Consider the following 19,232-nt stretch of genomic DNA (forward strand, 5'->3'; position numbering starts at 1 on the left):
TGATTTATATATATATATATATATATAAACACATACATACACACACACTACTATCAAATAAGCCAGCTGTCCCTAATTATTAATACAAAAGTCAATAAAAATACCTAAAAGTATCAGAAAAAATAAACAGCACAGATTGGAAACCCTGGACATGATTAAAATAGAGGTAGATTTAATGATATTTTGGGGTCAGGGGGTTAACAGACAGATATAAACTGATATCAAGAATGGATACATGTCTATCAATTCAGCATAATGCAGTCTTAGAACTGGTGTGAACAAGATGAAGCCTGTTGACAGGTTGAAAAAACGTTTGCTGATAGTTGATGGACAATTCCTTTTGGTGCCTCAGTTTCTCATAAACAGAGAATCTTTCATCTTTTTGCCCTTTAATAAATGTGGTTTGAGAACAGAAAAGGCTTGAATAACTCTGCACTGGGTAAGAAAGACAAACTCCTAACAAATCTGTTAAATAATTTATAATCCAGAACATGATAAAAATCACAAGGACAGTACAATTACAGATTCAGTGCTTTTCATGCAGCTTTATTATCTTATGGCTCTAGAAGCCCATTGCATATGGGTTTGTCAGGGATATATCACAGACCAACTCTCAAGATGAATTTGCACTTTGAAGTAAACTATCATGAGGCAAGACTTACTTGAAAGGCATTGGAAGTGACTTAAGCTTAAAAATATATAGCGAGAGCAGCAAGAAAGGAAGCAAGAATAGGGAAAGGAGAATTCGGACAGCAATAAATATACAGGAATGAAAGAAAATGAGAGGAGAAGGATTGAAATATCAGGCCCCCAAAACTTCAGCTGAAATGGTGCAAGGGGTGAGAGAAAAGGAGTGGCTAGTGTAGAAAAACAATTAGTTGGGAAATCTATGGTAACAGTGAATCCTTCAGTTTAATTCAGACAAGTTCATGGAGGATAGGTCCATCAATGGCTATTAGCCAATATGGTCAGGGATGCAACCCCATGCTCTGAGTGTCCCTAGCATCTGTTTGCCAGAAGCTGGGAGTGGATGACAGGGAATGGATCACTTGATGATTACCTGTTTTGTTCATTACCTCTGAAGCACCTGGCATTGGACACTGTTGAAACACAGGATTTTGTACTAGATGGACCATTGGTCTCACTCAGTATGTCCATTCTTATGTTCTTAGTTTCACTGACTCCTGGTGATCTAGAAAACAATCGTCTATCATTTAAGTACAGTTTTCTAATTTATTTCCCAATATTCTTTATTAAGAAAAGTTACATAAAGCAGAAATTATAAAAGTCAGAAGGATAAGATGAAAAGCGACTGTGGCTGCTGGCTATCCCAAATATAGTATGATAGCTATAACTTATTGGACAAAACAGGTATCTCAAGTGGTATTTGTACTTAATAACTCTATATTCCAACTGCATTTTCTGTGATGTTGATCTGTCTGTTCACATAATGCCAAATTTTCCAGACAAGAAGTTTGTGTTTCCTTGGGAAGTTGCATTTTTCTCATCATTAGGTTTTGAAGGTGGGTCTACAGCAACGTATTTAATTTGAAAACCACCTGCTGTCACTGAGGCATCTGACAAAAACTTTAAGGTCATGAGATTTCCTAGGGCAAGAGAGAGGGGAAAAAAGTTACTTCTTTGCTATTGAATAAAAAGTGCTGCTTTGGAATTTTTCTCTTCACTCCTCCCTCCCCAAGAGCTATTGAAGTATTTCCCCCCAAATCTTGGATCTAAATCCTACGATTCTTACTCACTTCTTATTCAGACAACACTGAAAACAATATTGGTGTATCTCATTGAAAACTAAGCAAGGAGCTCAAGATTCACCCACTAATATCAGTAAGAGTTTTGCTTGAGTAAATACTGAGTAAGACCTTCAGGAGTCCTCGAGGAGGGGAAAGGCCTTATTTGCGCACAGACTGGCTAACCTAGTAAGGAGGGCTTTAAACTAGGTTCGACGGGGACAGGTGAGCAAACCCCATAGGTAAGTGGGGAACAAGACCTGGGAGATGGGTCGGAAACAGGAGGGAGCATGGGCTATAATGGCAGAGAGAAAGGAGAGTCAGGGCAAAGCTGGGAGGCAAGATCAAACCAGTATCTTAGATGCCTATATACAAATGCAAGAAGTATGGGTAGTAAGCAAGAACTGGAAGTGCTAATAAATAAATACAACTATGACATTGTTGGCATTACTGAAACTTGGTGGGATAATACACAGGACTGGAATGTTGGTGTGGATGGGTATAGTTTGCTCAGGAAGGATAGACAGGGGAAAAAGGGAGGAGGTGTTGCCTTATATATTAAAAATGTACACACTTGGACTGAGGTGGAGATGGACATAGGAGATGGAAGTGTTGAGAGTCTCTGGGTTAGGCTAAAAGGGGTAAAAAAACGGGTGATGTCGTGCTGGGAGTCTACTACAGGCCACCTAATCAGGTGGAAGAGGTGGATGAGGCTTTTTTCAAACAACTAACAAAATCATCCAAAGCCCAAGATTTGGTGGTGATGGGGGACTTCAACTATCCAGATATATGTTGGGAAAATAACACCGCGGGGCACAGACTATCCAATAAGTTCCTGGACTGCATTGCAGACAACTTTTTATTTCAGAAAGTTGAAAAAGCTACTAGGGGGGAAGCTGTTCTAGACTTGATTTTAACAAATAGGGAGGAACTCATTGAGAATTTGAAAGTAGAAGGAAGCTTGGGTGAAAGTGATCATGAAATCATAGAGTTTGCAATTCTAAGGAAGGGTAGAAGGGAGTACAGCAAAATATTGACAATGGATTTCAGGAAGGTGGATTTTGGTAAGCTCAGAGAGCTGATAGGTAAGGTCCCATGGGAATCAAGACTGAGGGGAAAAACAACTGAGGAGAGTTGGCAGTTTTTCAAAGGGACACTATTAAGGGCCCAAAAGCAAGCTATTCCAATGGTTAGGAAAGATAGAAAATGTGGCAAAAGACCACCTTGGCTTAACCACAAGATCTTGCATGACCTACAAAATAAAAAGGCGTCATATAAAAAATGGAAACTAGGTCAGATTACAAAGGATGAATATAGGCAAATAACACAGGAATGCAGAGGCAAGATTAGAAAGGCAAAGGCACAAAATGAGCTCAAACTAGCTATGGGAATAAAGGGAAACAAGAAGACTTTTTATCAATACATTAGAAGCAAGAGGAAGACCAAGGACAGGGTAGGCCCACTGCTCAGTAAGGAGGGGGAAACAGTAACGGGAGACTTGGAAATGGCAGAGATGCTTAATGACTTCTTTGTTTCGGTCTTCACTGAGAAGTCTGAAGGAATGTCCAATATAGTGAATGCTTACAGGAAGAGGGTAGGTTTAGAAGATAAAATAAAAAAAGAGCAAGTAAAAAATCACTTAGAAAAGTTAGATGCCTGCAAGTCACCAGGGCCTGATGAAATGCATCCTAGAATACTCAAGGAGTTAATAGAGGAGGTATCTGAGCCTCTAGCTATTATCTCTGGGAAATCATGGGAGACGGGGGAGATTCTAGAAGACTGGAAAAGGGCAAATATAGTGCCCATCTATAAAAAGGGAAATAAAATCAACCCAGGAAACTACAGACCTGTTAGTTTAACTTCTGTACCAGGGAAGATAATGGAGCAAATAATTAAAGAAATCATCTGCCACCACTTGGAAGGTGGTAAGGTGATAGGGAATGGCCAGCATGGATTTGTAAAGAACAAATCGTGTCAAACTAATCTGATAGCATTCTTTGATAGGATAACAAGCCTTGTGGATAAGGGAGAAGCGGTGGATGTGATATACCTAGACTTTAGTAAGGCATTTGATACGGTCTCGCATGATATTCTTATAGATTAACTAGGAAAGTACAATTTAGATGGGGCTACTATAAGGTGGGTGCATAACTGGCTGGATAATCGTACTCAGACAGTAGTTATTAATGGCTCCCAATCCTGCTGGAAAGGTATAACAAGTGGGGTTCCGCAGGGGTCTGTTTTGGGACTGGCTCTGTTCAATATCTTCATCAACGATTTAGATGTTGGCATAGAAAGTACGCTTATTAAGTTTGCGGACGATACCAAACTGGGAGGGATTGCAACTGCTTTGGAGGACAGGGTCAAAATTCAAAATGATCTGAACAAATTGGAGAAATGGTCTGAGGTAAACAGGATGAAGTTCAATAAAGATAAATGCAAAGTGCTCCACTTAGGAAGGAACAATCAGTTTCACACATACAGAATGGGAAGAGACTGTCTAGGAAGTAATATGGCAGAAAGAGATCTAGGGGTCATAGTGGACCACAAGCTTAATATGAGTCAACAGTGTGATACTGTTGCAAAAAAAGCAAACGTGATTCTGGGATGCATTAACAGGTGTGTTGTAAACAAGACACGAGAAGTCATTCTTCCGCTTTACTCTGCGCTGGTTAGGCCTCAACTGGAGTATTGTGTCCAGTTCTGGGCACTGCATTTCAAGAAAGATGTGGAGAAATTGGAGAGGGTCCAGAGAAGAGCAACAAGAATGATTAAGGGTCTTGAGAACATGACCTATGAAGGAAGGCTGAAGGAATTGGGTTTGTTTAGTTTGGAAAAGAGAAGACTGAGAGGGGACATGATAGCAGTTTTCAGGTATCTAAAAGGGTGTCATCAGGAGGAGGGAGAAAACTTGTTCACCTTAGCCTCCAATGATAGAACAAGAAGCAATGGGCTTAAACTGCCGCAAGGGAGATTTAGATTGGACATTAGGAAAAAATTCCTAACTGTCAGGGTACTTAAACACTGGAATAGATTGCCTAGGGAAGTTGTGGAATCTCCATCTCTGGAGATATTTAAGAGTAGGTTAGATAAATGTCTATTAGGGATGGTCTAGACAGTATTTGGTCCTGCCATGAGGGTAGGGGACTGGACTCGATGACCTCTCGAGGTCCCTTCCAGTCCTAGAGTCTATGAGTCTATGAGTCGGATCAGCATTGCTTACTATGGGCAGGGCCAGTTTAAGCAAGGGACATCCTTAAATTAGATATGATAAATAAGCACATTGGCCCAAATCCTCAAAGTTATTTAGGATGAGGCAGCACTAGGTGGGGGTAGGGGGAAGGGGTGGAGTGAGGGTGGAGTCTGGAGCAGAGCAGGGGTCGAGCATCCCCTGGGAACTGAGGAAGTTGGTGTCTATGTTAAAAACCCAAAGATAAAATGTATTCCCCAATGCCAGAGACATTTTTAGACATATTCTCCCTAATATGAGTCTTGCAATCCTGACTCCTGAGTAATGGGAATACTATTGACTTGATATTATGTATGTGGGTAGGGCTTGTAAGACTAGGCCGTTGATACAGACATGCTATGTAAACTCCCAAATCAATGAAGTCACTTTGATGTAAAAGGGAATTTTGCCTGAGTAAAGCCTACAGGATTGGTCCCTAATTCTTTGTTTAACTAGACTTCTCCAGGATGTCTCTTCTTTTACACTTATTTTTAAGCAAAAGTGTTGACTACAGTATATGCTAGAAGGTTTGCATGGTGGCTTATGACATATTAGCCATGAAATGGGCATTTAATGTTTGAATATCTGAGCCCCTGGCCCAGTAGGCTGATATTTTTGTCTGTGAGCAGTACATACAATATTACCTGTGCTGATGATATCATCTGGAAGTTCATCTCCACAGTACCTGAAGAAAGATTGTAAATGGTTCATGACTAAATGTGTAAATATGCAATAACATACATGCCACAATGATACCTTAACAGAGAAGGATGGAGTCCCCCTTTCTGTTATAGTCCATAGTTCTAAGTTGTTCTTTGGGGTCTATTCTAACATACAATTATATCATAGGCTTAAATACTTTTATCTGAACTATTTCACAAATGAAAGTGAGGGAGGAGAGAAGGCAGAGGATGCAGGAAGCAAAATTTGCAATAATTGAAGAAAGTAAATGAAATAATAGAAGGCAAACAGCTATTCATTTTCATAAGGAACAATGACCTGAAGTTGAGGGAGGACCACCTTACGCTAGACATCAGGAAAATGTATTAAAAGGGACTTGTCAAGGGAAAAAGAAAAAGGGAATTGTGTACTTTCTTTGCTTCCTGATGATGTACAAAGGAGGCATGAAAAGCAGTGAGAATTTTAAGGGTGTTTTTTTTTTTTCTCCATTTTTTTACATTAGAAATTCAGATGTTCTAAGCTGGAAAACTATGATTGTGGGGGAACCAGTGAAATGACAACATCACAAGAGCAAAGAGAGTAAAAAAATTGAGCAAGTAAGCGGGAAAGCAATGTTTCAGATTGTCAATCTGTTTAAAACTCCTTGGGTTACTGGGTCATTTTTGTTTTGTTTTTGTTAATATTTATTTTGCTTCAGTAAAGAACAACATTTTGGGTTAAATCTATTTTTTGCTAATAACTCAACCCCCCCCCATCCCTTCAATTAAGGTGTTAGAGCAAACACTAATTGTGATCTGAGACTTCCAAGAGCTCTTCCACCAAAGCCAGGGATGGGTGACCATACTTGTATTTTTAAGGTAAAAATAAGCAGTTGTTGAGAAAATCTTGCAGGCTTTCTTTATATTTTATAAAGAAGCAAAAAAAAATGGCAAAACTCTAATTTTAAAAAAAATCTTTGCAGGTTGCCTTTACTAGTAGTGCCTGAGGAGATGGTTTAGGCAACATCATCGTGTATATTAAAGAACGTATTAGATGCAGGAGTGATGTAGGAAGCACCTCTGTAAATGCAACATGGTCTTTTTCTGAGTGTACTGTCAATGAAATATTATACCGTGAACATTTTAACAATATAGCTTGAAATAGATGTATAAAGATGTTGAAATTATTTTTACCTGCCCACAAAGCCAGTGATATCATCATAGCTATCATAGACTTCTAAGAAATCAGCCATGCAAGCAGTGTCATCTTCAACATCAAAATCCAGGAACTGTAGATGAATCCGTTGTCCATACTGTAGCCTAATGTGCCAGTAGCATATTAGTTTATTTTCATACTCGTTTGGGTAGCCTGGTGACTTAAAGATGTGCTTTGCATCTGTGAAGATTCCACCACATTCTTTTGCTAAGAGAAAAATAAAAATAGACTTTAAATGTGTTTTGATTTGTCATGCCTTTTTGTCCGTTAGCTCTTCTGTCTGAATCTTATACAGAAGCAACCCAGTATAACAGCAGCAAGACTCTTGAGTGCTGTTCATATATTCTGTAACCCCATCATTCTGAACTAGTACCCATTGTAGCACACATATAGAGAATATAGTACATATGGAGTTGATATGTTGGCAACTAGGGGCCTAATCCAAAGTCTACTGAAGTCAATGGAAGTGCTCTCACTGACTTCAGTAGGCTTCAGATCAGATGCTAGGTGCTCTGTATAAAGAAAATTGGGATGTCAAGCTAAGTTCGTCTATAGGCCTCACAACTGCACTTATAAATCACCCCACTTCCACCTGGTCTCTCTTCCTTCAAGTCCTTCCTTAAAATACTCCCCATCCAAAATGTCCATAAACTCTAGCCCTCATCCCCATTCAGTTAGACTGCTTTTTTGTTGTTGTGTCCTATTCCCCCTTCCATTGGGCTTTACCATTCAAGATGTTGAGCACCTCTTCCCATTAGCTTCAGTGGAAGTTGAGGACTCTCAACAGCTCACAAGCCTGGAGGTCCAAGCACTCAGGGCTGGTCTACACTACTGCTTAAGTTGATGTAACTTACATCTTCTCAGGGGTGTGAAAAGGACACTCCAAGGAGTGACATAAATTATGTCGACTTAAGCGCTGTCCACACTGGCGTAATGTCAATGGAAGATGCTCTCCCGCCAACATAGCTTTTCCGCATCTTGCGAAGGTGGAGTAATTATATTGACAGGAGAGTGCTCTCCCATCGGAATAGCGAGTCTTCAGATGTGGTGCAGCTGCACCAATGTAGCCTCTAATGTAGACTTGCCCTCAGTTTGTGCATTGTCTATTTTGATTGTAAACGCTTCAGCACAGGTACTTGGTCAGGAAGGACTTGCATCCCAAACACAAGTTGTTGTACAATATACTACCAATATTGTTAATAGAGACAACTTAGTGTCCTCGCTTCGGGATGCTGCCCTTTCCCCATGAAGACAGGCAAATCTTCTCAAATCTGAACAATATTCTCCATCAAGTATTAAGAAATTTATTCACAATGGGAGGGACCCAAATCAACCTCTAAGTGTAAACAGCTCTGGTTAATCATGCTGTCCACCGCCCAAAGAATGTATTTGGAAAACATCTAAATGGCATCTCTGTGTGTGTTTATTTGGGGAGGTATTTGAGAGCTGACATGCAGGAAAAAAAGCAATTGCAATCAGAGACATATTTTCCGTCAAGATTGTGTATTTATAACAAAAGACTAAGATCACCAAACAGTCAGAAACTCCCTAATTTGGACTTTAAACCCAATTCTATGATTTGTGTTAAGTCGGAGGTCAGCCAGATGATCAGAGTGATCCCTTCTGGCCTTAAAATCCATAGGCCAGAACCTCAGCTGGTGTAAATCAACTCCACTGATGTTAACCTTCTGATCACTGGGGAATTGATATTGTCCCTGCACCCTGTCATAGTACTGCTGGGCATCCATGTTAATGTTACATACATATTCTTCAAATCCTTACAGGTAAATCAAAATGCCCATCCTTATTTTTAATCTGCTTTTAAGTATAGCTAAACTTCCTTCAGGTGTCAGACAATTAAAGGGGATGCTTATTAAAGGGATAATCACAACTCAAACTTGGGCCAAATTGTAGCAGTAACAAGCTTTTACAAATAGAAGACAAATAGAAATTTTCCTCTGGAATTTTTTTCATACTCCCATGAAAACTGTCATTTTAAAACAAAGAAATACTCTGCTGCAGTGTGTGCAACCACAAAATAAAATTGATTTAATTGATTTTAGTTTGTACAAGCTGAGAGAAATGTAAAAGGAAAACAGGATAATTAATTTATTAATTACTATAATTGAGATCATTAACATTCTTTTAATTTTAATGATGTTACCTAATAACAGAGGTGAAATATGTTTATAATATATGATTTTAAAATTTCCCTTTAATATTACTTTTATAAACACACAGACCAAAATATTCAAACATAGGTGGCCTAATGTTAGCCATCTAAATAAAAGTAGCTGCTAATCACCCATGGCCTAATAATAAATTTAGGCACATAAATGTACACACCCAAATTGGAAAATTTTACATTAGAAACATTAGCCACATTACTGATTCACTAGCTAGCAGTCAGTCTATTATTAACCTTAAACATTTATTTTACTTAGTAAAAAGGCATGTAATTAAGCAACATCAGATTTTTTTAGACATACCATGAGGGTTGTAGCAATAGACATCCCATCTCTCACTTCTGTTGAGGCGAATCCCATAATCAACAATGCCAATTTTTCCAAAGCCACAGCTGGATCCAGCTTTCACTATGGGATAACCAACTCTACCCTTAGCCATCCAACCAGCTGCACACACATGGAAACCTGTGACAGAAGGAAAGTATCATGGCTGTTTTGAAAACTCACTTTAAGCAAGAAACATTATAAAAATTATTGCCTCATTCAAACTAACAATATTTTTTCTCATTGCCAAAATCTAGTTTAAGTATAATTAGCTTAATGCAAATCATATCATAGTACTGAAGCAATTGCTGTCTTTTGCATGGAGAATTTTGAATGCAGAATATAAAATCACTTCTCCTCCTCCACAATAAATGTTTTTCTCAATGAAAAATAAAAATCAAATGCAGATGGACAGTAAAGTTCCCCACCCTAGAAAATACATTACCAACCATTGTATTCAAATTCGATGTCAGATTAGTCATGTAAATATAATACATTGATTGCTTTGTTTCCTTTTTAGTCCCTAATCCTACAACCTCACTCAGCCATTACTCATGTGAATAAGGGTTTTCAGGACTGGGCTCTGTTTTGGGTGGATAAAAAGGTGTATACATAGCATAAGCTAAGGCAACAGAAATGCTTATTGAATTAAAAAACAACCTGGTAATGCAATGTTATGGCTGAGTGTTTAAAAACAATAATCAAAACATTCAAAATTATTCACTGCTTAGTACAAAACAGTTCTTTCATAAGCTTACCAAATTATCAAAGTAAAAAACAGAACACTTCTTTTGTGGTGGCTTTTAGGTTGTGAAATAGTCACAAACAACAAAATGTACCCTATTATTAATGTTTGCTTGTGCCTACTGCCAGGTTTTGATTCAACAGTGATGCTTACATATTCCTCACAATGGAGGATTTTTTCCAATAACATTCACTCGGAGCAAGATAACACCTTCAATGGGGTCTGCACTCATTCAGCTCTTCATTCCAAACACTTGTTATCACATTGAACACTCTTTCTGATGGACTATTTGTTCTCAGTAATATATGTAGCAAATTTTGCAAGATGTCTTGGATAAAACACTATAAAAAACAAGTGTTTTGACTGATTAAATGAAAATTTTAGAAGAAGACATTCTAGAAGAAGTTCCTGAGGCACTGATAATTTTTTAAAGAAAATGCAGTGAAGGAGAATGTCCAGAGCTTCTATCTACAATAGCACCCCCTTCGTGTAAAGTTAGTGGTGAAGAGATTGAGGGTGAGGCTGCTGTTCCCAAGCTCAAGGAATAGGCTGTTCTATTGTGTTGCACCCACTCTTGGGCTCCATCCCACACAAAGCACAAAGAGTCATTCTAGCACTGCAAGCAGCTGCTACAACTATCTGCAGTACAAGTCACATAGCAGCCTCTAGCAATCGAGGGGGGAAACTGCATACAGTTCAAGCAAAATTCCTGAGCTGCCTGTGTTTTCTAACAAGATTGCAAGAGCCACCTCCAAATTCATGACACTTGCAATAACACAGGTGTTGGCAACACTGAATGTGTGATGTCAGAGCCAAGTGACTGCACATTCAAATGCACATTTTCTTTCATACCTATTTTTCTTGCTGCCTCCAGCTGCTGGTATGTGGCTAGTTGTCCTCCTTCATATTCACACACTGCTTTAGCTTCTGCATAGGTGAGCTGATATTTTCCAGACCGGGCCTCCCTGTGGTACACTCCAGCTGCTCGCTCTGTGGCATCAAAGCAATTAAGAGTTTTAATATTTCGTAGGAATACAGAATATATCCCAACTGGCCTCCCTTCCTAGATGATATCAGACCTCATTGCTGCCAATAGTTGATCAGGAACTGCAGCTTGGGCTATTGCCCAGGTGAGAACATAAACAAGATATTCAACTGAACTTGATGTTATTTAGAAAGCTTCAGGAAATTTGTGTCCCTCCCAACACGGGTATTTTAGAGTCCTGCGGGAGGGGGGCTTTTTGAACCACACTGAGTCAGCATACTTCTGAAATGATTCCCAGAACTACTACTTAGAAAGCAGCAGCTCTAGCAACGGTGAACTCTTGTCAGAAACACTGAGTGTGGGATATCCCACTTAAGCTAAGAGGTGATCTTTCCTGACTGGTATCACAATATACTTTTGGATATAATTGTGACAGATATGGTAATGTCCTGCCATGTCCTAGACAAACCAAACAGAATTAAGTTAAACTTTATTGAATTAAATTTAAGTATTTTAGGAGTTCATTCTATGAAAAAGGCAAATATTTATGTATTATTACATGCAACTTTTTAAAGGGGAGACATGACTAATGTAAACCCTGGGAAGTGTTCTGAGCTGCAAAGGACTCTTTCGAACAATGTGCCCGACAAGACTTAGCTTTTTCAAGAAGTTTCCTAGGAAGGAGTGTTTCCCCTCCTTGGGAAAGCAAATTTCTCCCTTTGGACCAGACCTTCTTGAAGCTGCACCTTGAGGTGAAACCATTGTCTGGCTGATCTCCACAGATCAAAGACTCAGATGGTATAAAGGAGTGAGGATACATGATAGATATACATATATACACACACACACTTATTGAGGCACCATCATGTCTCTATAGTTAAGGCTGAATCAGGTTCTACTTGTAAATACAAACACACATCTGATGCAGTTTCTACATCCCAAATGCAGGGCCGCCCAGAGAACTCAGGGGGCCTGGGGTCTTCGGTGGCGGGGGGGGCCCGCTTTGGCAGTAATTTGGCAGCAGGGGGGTCCTTCCACTCCGGGACCCGCTGCTGAAGTGCTCCGAAGACCCGCAGTGGGGCCCCTGGCACTTCGGCGGTGGATCCCGCTTCGGTGGTAACTCGGCAGCCCCGGCCCCGCGAGAGTTTTCCAGGGCCCTGGAGCGAGTGAAGGACCGCGCTCCAGGGGGCCCCAAAAAACTCTTGTGGGGGCCCCTGCGGGGCCCGGGGCAAATTGCCCCACTTGCCCCACCCCTCTGGGCGGCCCTGCCCAAGTGAGTGGTTTAATGCTGGCACTAGAGAACAGGAAGCACTCCAGCTGGAGCTGATTACAGCAGCCACAAAGGCTATCCTCTGCAGAGGGAGAGGGCTGGCTGAGAAAAATATATTCTTCCTGGGTGCCTAGCTGAGACTCTTCCTCGACAGTAGTAAAGGGTTCTAAACAGCCCAGAGACCTGCTTAGTGTAGAACTCTTTATGCTTGCCTCTGGAGAGATCTTAAAGGGTTGCTACTGGCTAGGCAACAGCCTGCCCTGTAAGAACCCTCTGTAGTATGTAGTATATGTAATAATTTTCCTCTGTATTTGAGACATTGTATACTGGGACCATTCTCGCTGGGATTCCTCTATCCACCACTGCCCTTTGGACCATACCACAGCCTGTTGAGTTAACAATGTTTAGTTCTTCCACCTCTGGCCCTCTATAGCTCTCCCTTGAGTCCAGGGATGGAAGATGCTGCTACTGCTGCTTCAGAGGCAATTGACCTTCCCTCAAACCCACTTCCATAGCAGCAGGTGAGATCTGAATGTAAGGAGTTCTCTGTGCACAAGGTTAAGGACTGCTAGATTTGAACCAATGAAGGACGTTCCACTAAAATGAGTGATAAAATGGAGTAAGTTGAAATGAAAGGGAAGCAGAAGATGTAATTTTTTAACTTTGTTATAAGTGATCAGTTTAAAGAAATATAGTAATACATTCGTGCACATTAATATTTCACATTATGTCCTTATATTAGGTATGAAGAAGAAAAAGGAAGCCAGGAGCAGACACTTCTCTTCTGCCCAGGAATCTAGCATTTTTGCTGCTAATCCACAAACCTTAATGGCCAGTTTTGTTCTCTCCTCAGACCAAATACAGTGGTTCTTACTGAGGCAACACTCTACTTTGATTTCAGTGATATTCAGTGTGTGACTAAGGACAAAATAAAATATAGAATATTAGGGAACAGAGATCTTATTATAACTTTCTGTAGGAGTTCAGTGCTTTTTAGTGAAGCCAGAAAATGTGACAGAAAAAAAGAATTTTTAGTTTCACAGATTTATTCCCTCCCGCCCCCCAAAAAATCACAGCTAGATAAGACTGTGAAATATGTACACATGGGCCCTTATTCTGAGCTGTGTTTTGGTCCCTTTATGCCACTCCAACAGGGAAATGGGACTATCAAGCATCCTAATCCCCCCACCCACTTACTTCCCCCTCCTTGGGCTGCACCTTGGTGATGGCCTGCTAGGGTGTGCGCGACCGGAGCGCTCTGTATTCCACTATTCTGGGTTGTTGATAGTCTCTTGGAATCTGTTCCTTCAGTGTGGAAGTTAAAGCAGTCCCAAGGTTGCTCTAGCCAAACTGGCCCCCAGTAGCCCTACAATCCTTGAGGTGTAAGAGTGGCATGAAGTCCCAGTATGTGCTTCAGGACTGGAGCAGCTCAGAATCAGGGCCTTGGTGTTTCGGATTTATCATTTGAGTTTTGCAGAACCAGTCACTACCCATGTATTCCCTCTAAAGCCACAACCTACCAGTTCACTGGCCCTTGATAGTTTGGTTAATCAGTTTCATAAATTCATCTAATGTCTAATCTCCATAGTTTCAGCTTACTGATCCTTGCCCTAGGAATGGATTTTACTTACATGCCTTAATTCATTTGTAAACAATTTCTGCTGAGCTGAGCAACTCCCCATTACTAAAAGCATGTTCTCTATTTACACATTTCCTTGTAAACATAACAAGCAAAAGGACCAAATACTTTAGTGCTTGCTGCGGTTCAGTGTTTATTTGTTTTTTCCCTCTGGGTTGAATCAACTTGGGCCTTGGCTACATGGGCGCTTTACAGCTCTGCAACTTTCTCGCTCAGGGGTAAGAAAAAGACACCCTCCTGAGCGCTGCAAGATACAGCGCTGTAAAGCACCAATGTAAACTGTGCCCCAGCGCTGGGAGCGCGGCTCCCAGTGCTGCAAGCTAATCCCCATGAGGAGGTGGAGTACGTGCAGCGCTGGGAGAGCTCTCTCCCAGTGCTGGCGCTGCGACCACACTCACACTTCAAAGCGCTGCCACGGGAGCGCTTTGAAGTTTCGAGTGTAGCCAAGCCCTTACTCATGAGGAACTTACTTTAAAATGAAAGAAATATACTTCTCTAGTTTATTTTCTTCTCCCCATTATCTGAAGCTGATTAGAACAAAGTATTACTCCCTTCCTTCCCCCATGTTCAAAATGCAGCCCTGTATAACACAATAAAAATGTTTGTGCAAAGTTACTCTGATATTTTTATTAGTTTTACAATAACTGCTTTTGGAACATGCCAGAATGTTCAGTCAAATAAATAAGATGTTAGTATAAAGCTAATATATTCAGCTGCACTAGGTATCCACTAAGTGTTTAGTGAATTTGAACACAATACATTGGGTAGCATAGAAATAAGATGAATGGAATGTATATTTCTAGTCTGTCCTGATATCAAGACATGATAGCTCTGTGTCATTGCTATGATGCATTATTTTACTAAAAAAAAATTCTCATTCTGCTTTGGATATTGCTTTGCCAGAAGAGAGGAAGCAAAGGAAAGTTCAAATGTGACTATGCCCTATTTTACAGATGCTTCAATTTATCTCAGTAGGATTGGTTCCTTTCTTTCCTGTATGTGTTATGGCCTAATTAAATCATCACTGGGTTGTTTTATTGGACATGGTATTTTTTCCTATAGTCAATATGAGATGGGACTGTGGTTACTTATTGTTCACATTACAGCTGAAACATTTTTATGATGATTGTATTAAAATGTGTGTGTTGTAACTTTGCCAATTTTCTCTTCATTTGTAATTCAGTTCACTGAATTATGTTTTGGTTGCACCAGTAGCAATATTTTTGTTGCAATAATTAAACTAGAGGGCGTTGGTGGAGACCCGCCATTTAGTGCAGTGGTCTGGAGCTGTGACATCAGGCCACCTGGGTAACATATTTGAAAGTTATGGTCTAAGGTACTGCATGGGTTCTCCTGTTTGGTAACCGAATGATCCATTGTTTTTATTTCATCTTTACTATCATTATAAATCCTTTTATTGCAAGTGGTGCTGACACCAGTATTTTTGGTTTAATACTGGGAAGAATAGTAATCCATGTTGCCTTGATTCAGTCCAGTTAACACCTTGCTTCTTCCTTTTAAAGAGAGAGGAAGTAAAACTAGGAGCTGAATAAAGCACTCCATTTCCACTCATGCCATACAAAAGGCAGCTGCTGAGTTCATTATTGTTATAATTACTTAACATTTATATTGTGGAAGCGCATAAAGGTCACAATCAAGTTGGGCCCCATTGTGCTAGGTGCTGTACAAACATATGATAAACGACAGTCCTTGACTCAAGAGCTTCCTTGTCCATTGCTCTGACCATATCAAGTCCAAGCTTTTTGTCCTCACCCGAAAGGCTCTTCACAGCCATCTGAGCCTACTTATCTTGGTGTTATATCATGTCACTTCTCCACCACCAATCAGCCAGCAATGCCAGCCTTGACTGCTTCTCACACAAATGTCTGTTAAGTTGCCCCTTAGGCATAGTACACCCCCCTTTTCGTGACCATAAAGACACTACTCTCTCCTCCTTCATAGCCCTCCTTCTCTGTGATATTTCAAATACTTTTTTATCTACTTCCCCTCCCCCCCAAGTCCTGCAAGTAGCCGCTCTTTCTTAAATGTATTTGTATATAAAAGATTAGAGAAAGAGAACAAATGATGTTTCCCTTCCCCCACCCATACTTCATATATCACTTGTCGTTTAGTTTTCAAGATTTTTTAGGGAAGGAACTAGATTTACTTGTGTTTGTTTGGCACCTAATAAAGTGGCCCAGATCTTAAATCTGGCCACTATGCAATCACTAATAATAACATGAATTCAACTAGCTAGAAATCTCTTAAGAGATGCATAATGTACTGTAAAAGATAAAATAGGGTATAACAATTACTCCATAAATCAGCCATTTCGGGCACACATTTCCTTGGTTGTTTTTTTTTGTTAATGTGTTTTGTATTACTGTTCTTTCCATTGCATTTGAAAATGTATAATTTTAAGAAGCCCTTTCACCTACATATGAAAGAAGAGACTGCTGCCACAGTATTTGTACATGCTTCATTCTTTCATAATTATTCCTCACAGCTGCTTAATGATGCCAGCAAGCCATAACAAAAAACCAATACACATTTCCAATAATTTTTACTGGAAATTTAGGAAGTATTATATCTGTGGAGAGAGCTTGGCATTCTTTAGTTTCACATGTAGGACACCATGTGTGGGTGTTATGTTCATGTAAAACTAGTGTGCTCCTTTTACAGCTCTTTCCGTTTACACTTTCATAGTTTTCCTTCATTAAAGGAACTGTCACTTAATACTCAGTTTTTATTTCAGCTCATGCTTTCAGATAATACATTCAGCTTACATAATTCATGGATTCTTTTCCTGGGTAGCCTTTAGTTAGAAAATAAGTGTGAAAACATTAAGAAAATTAAGCAAAACTGTAGTCATTACTCAAGTAAAATTCCTATTGATTTCAATGCAAGATTTTGCCCTTATTGATGTATGGTACATTTTTATATCATTTTAAAGAACTGTGGTTCTTTCTGCAGCAAAGTGAGTGAATGAAAATGAAATGAATTAATGATTTTTTTTCTTACCTAACCAAATAGAGTTATGCAGTACTCCATTCTTGAATCCCCAACTTTGAGCCTCATTCCACAGCAAGATAAAAAAGAAAATTAACACGATCATTTCTTCTGTCTGAGCTATTAGATTGTAAATACTCGCTGTTAAAACACTCAGGGTAACCTCTGCTAGCAGCTGCCTAAATTCTGTTGGCACATCTGGTAACCTGATCTTAAATAGTGTGTTTCCCTGTGAGGTCAGCAAGCCTGCTCCAATTGAACTTTCTGTGTTATTGTTACAGAATTAAATGTGATATCTGAGTTGGTTGGCCTGACTCACTTTATGGCTCCCTTGCTGATGTGTCTATTCAATGTATCCATAACTACTAAAGCACATGTGAAAACTTTTATGTGCCAAAAAGTTTCTTTAGCATTCACTGTCTTCAAATATATTCCTGCCTATGCTAAAACTAAGTAGCAAATCTAACAGTGGATGATGATTCTACTCACAGAATACATTATTCGTTGTCATTTAAACATTCTAAAGGTCTGGTCTGGTGGAATTTCTCAGGGACCTGACTGGTAAAAAGCAGTACTACAGCTAATGCTTTGCCTTAGATATTTAGACTAAATAATCCCACATAATACGTTTAATTGAGGATAAACCAGGACCTCCCCCAGGGTCAGTATAAAACTAGAAGTGTCAAAAAGTGATGCTTTTGATTCAGACAGTAAGGAATGAAGCTCTCCTAACCACACCTTAGAATCTGATTCATGGCATGATAGCTGTCTGCTTGTCTTCCCTACTGGCTGCAGAGGGAGTGCTGCATAAGCAGCTGCTCCTTGTGAGCAGGACTATGTTGTAATAAAAAGGGGAAAAAATGATAGTGTGGAAAAATTTCTGCTACCCTGCCCAGTACTCTTGAAGAGCCTAAGGTGGAGTCCAGTCTCCTTTGGTAGCACAAGAGAGTTTTGCATATTGTTTTGATAACACCCTTGAGTCTGGAGTCAGAAGTTACAGCTAAAGATGTGTTAATTTGCCATGACCTCAGAAGTTAATGAAAACCAGCAATGACAAGAAAAGGGTCGAGAACTAACTTCACACTTAGGCTGGTTTTTGACATAAATCTCTGTTATATTAAGGAAGAAAAGATTCTTAAATGCCATTGAATCCCCATCAACTGGCACAGAGGGGTTAATACACATCATATTACAAACATACATGCAGGGGTGCTGGAACAATTTTTATAGTGTAGGTGCTAAGGATGGAAACCATATATTTGGTGTTTGTTATTACTATTTCAAGCCAGGGGATGTGGCAGTATCTTCCACACCCTTTGTTCCAGCACCACTGCACATATGCTTGAAGCTAGTTACCCTGCCCCTCCTCGTCCCTCAACACACACACCTGCCAACAGGATTGGGAGTGTTAGGGGAGCAGGAAGGAGTGGGGAGCTCTCCCTTCTCTTTTAGCAGAGGAGGCAGGGATGCACTATCCCACCTACATTAAGCCCTGCAGCTTCCACACAGTGATTGCCACTTGCTTCTCCACCATTAGTGCCTCTCATTTTGGTGTCCCTGCGTACACAGTTCCAGGAAGTTGGCTCTGCTCATTGGAAAGTTCTGCAGCCACTATTCATCATCCCATAACTGCATAACAATGCGATCCCACCACTCAGTGCTTGTTTCTTGAGCCCAGAACTGACAGTATACCGTGTGCAGCTTTTCTGTGAATGTCAGCAGCAATCTTGACTTGTTTCTGTCCATAGCACACAGGAGGGAAGACATCACTGTATCATCAGAGTTGCAGCTCATGAAATACTGCAGGATCAGGTGCATTGTGTTCATAATACTCATCACAATACTGAAGAATAGTGCAGGATCCATGCTTTCTGATGCAGATGGTGGGCAGGCAGTTTACAGGGCCTGTTGAAAAGCAGCACAGAACATATTAGGAAGCCCATGGAATGAAGGGATGGAGAAAGCTGCATCATGAGCCTGCCCCCAGGAGGCATTGCAATTAAACCCTTCCTAGAACACACTGCAGTAGATGGTGGCCAGTTGCACAGTGGAATAGCTATCTACCGTGCACTGCTCTGTGTGTCGATACAAGAGCTGCTAATGTGGACATGCTCTGTCGACACAGAAGCATAGGATAGACATGCACCAGCCGTTTAATTACAGCAGTGGCTGTATGTCAACGTAACTTTAGTTTGTAGTGTCGACATGCCCTAAGAGAACGTGGT

General features: G+C 40.2%; 1 protein-coding gene across 1 annotated transcript; it reads right to left on the bottom strand.

Moving 5' to 3' along the window:
* Positions 1-183: 183 nt before the first annotated feature.
* On the bottom strand, positions 184-18,268 carry TNFAIP6 (TNF alpha induced protein 6). The gene is made up of 6 exons (XM_050969345.1): positions 17,020-18,268; positions 10,957-11,094; positions 9,339-9,500; positions 6,828-7,056; positions 5,619-5,659; positions 184-1,607 (listed from the first exon to the last, which is right to left on the bottom strand). The coding sequence occupies exons 1-6, from the start codon at positions 17,111-17,113 to the stop codon at positions 1,444-1,446; spliced, it is 828 nt and encodes a 275-aa protein (XP_050825302.1). The 5' UTR covers positions 17,114-18,268; the 3' UTR covers positions 184-1,443.
* Between the last annotated feature and the right edge of the window lie 964 nt (positions 18,269-19,232).

This window comes from Gopherus flavomarginatus, chromosome 10 (assembly GCF_025201925.1).
Source record: "Gopherus flavomarginatus isolate rGopFla2 chromosome 10, rGopFla2.mat.asm, whole genome shotgun sequence".
NCBI classification, from domain to species: Eukaryota; Metazoa; Chordata; order Testudines; family Testudinidae; genus Gopherus; species Gopherus flavomarginatus.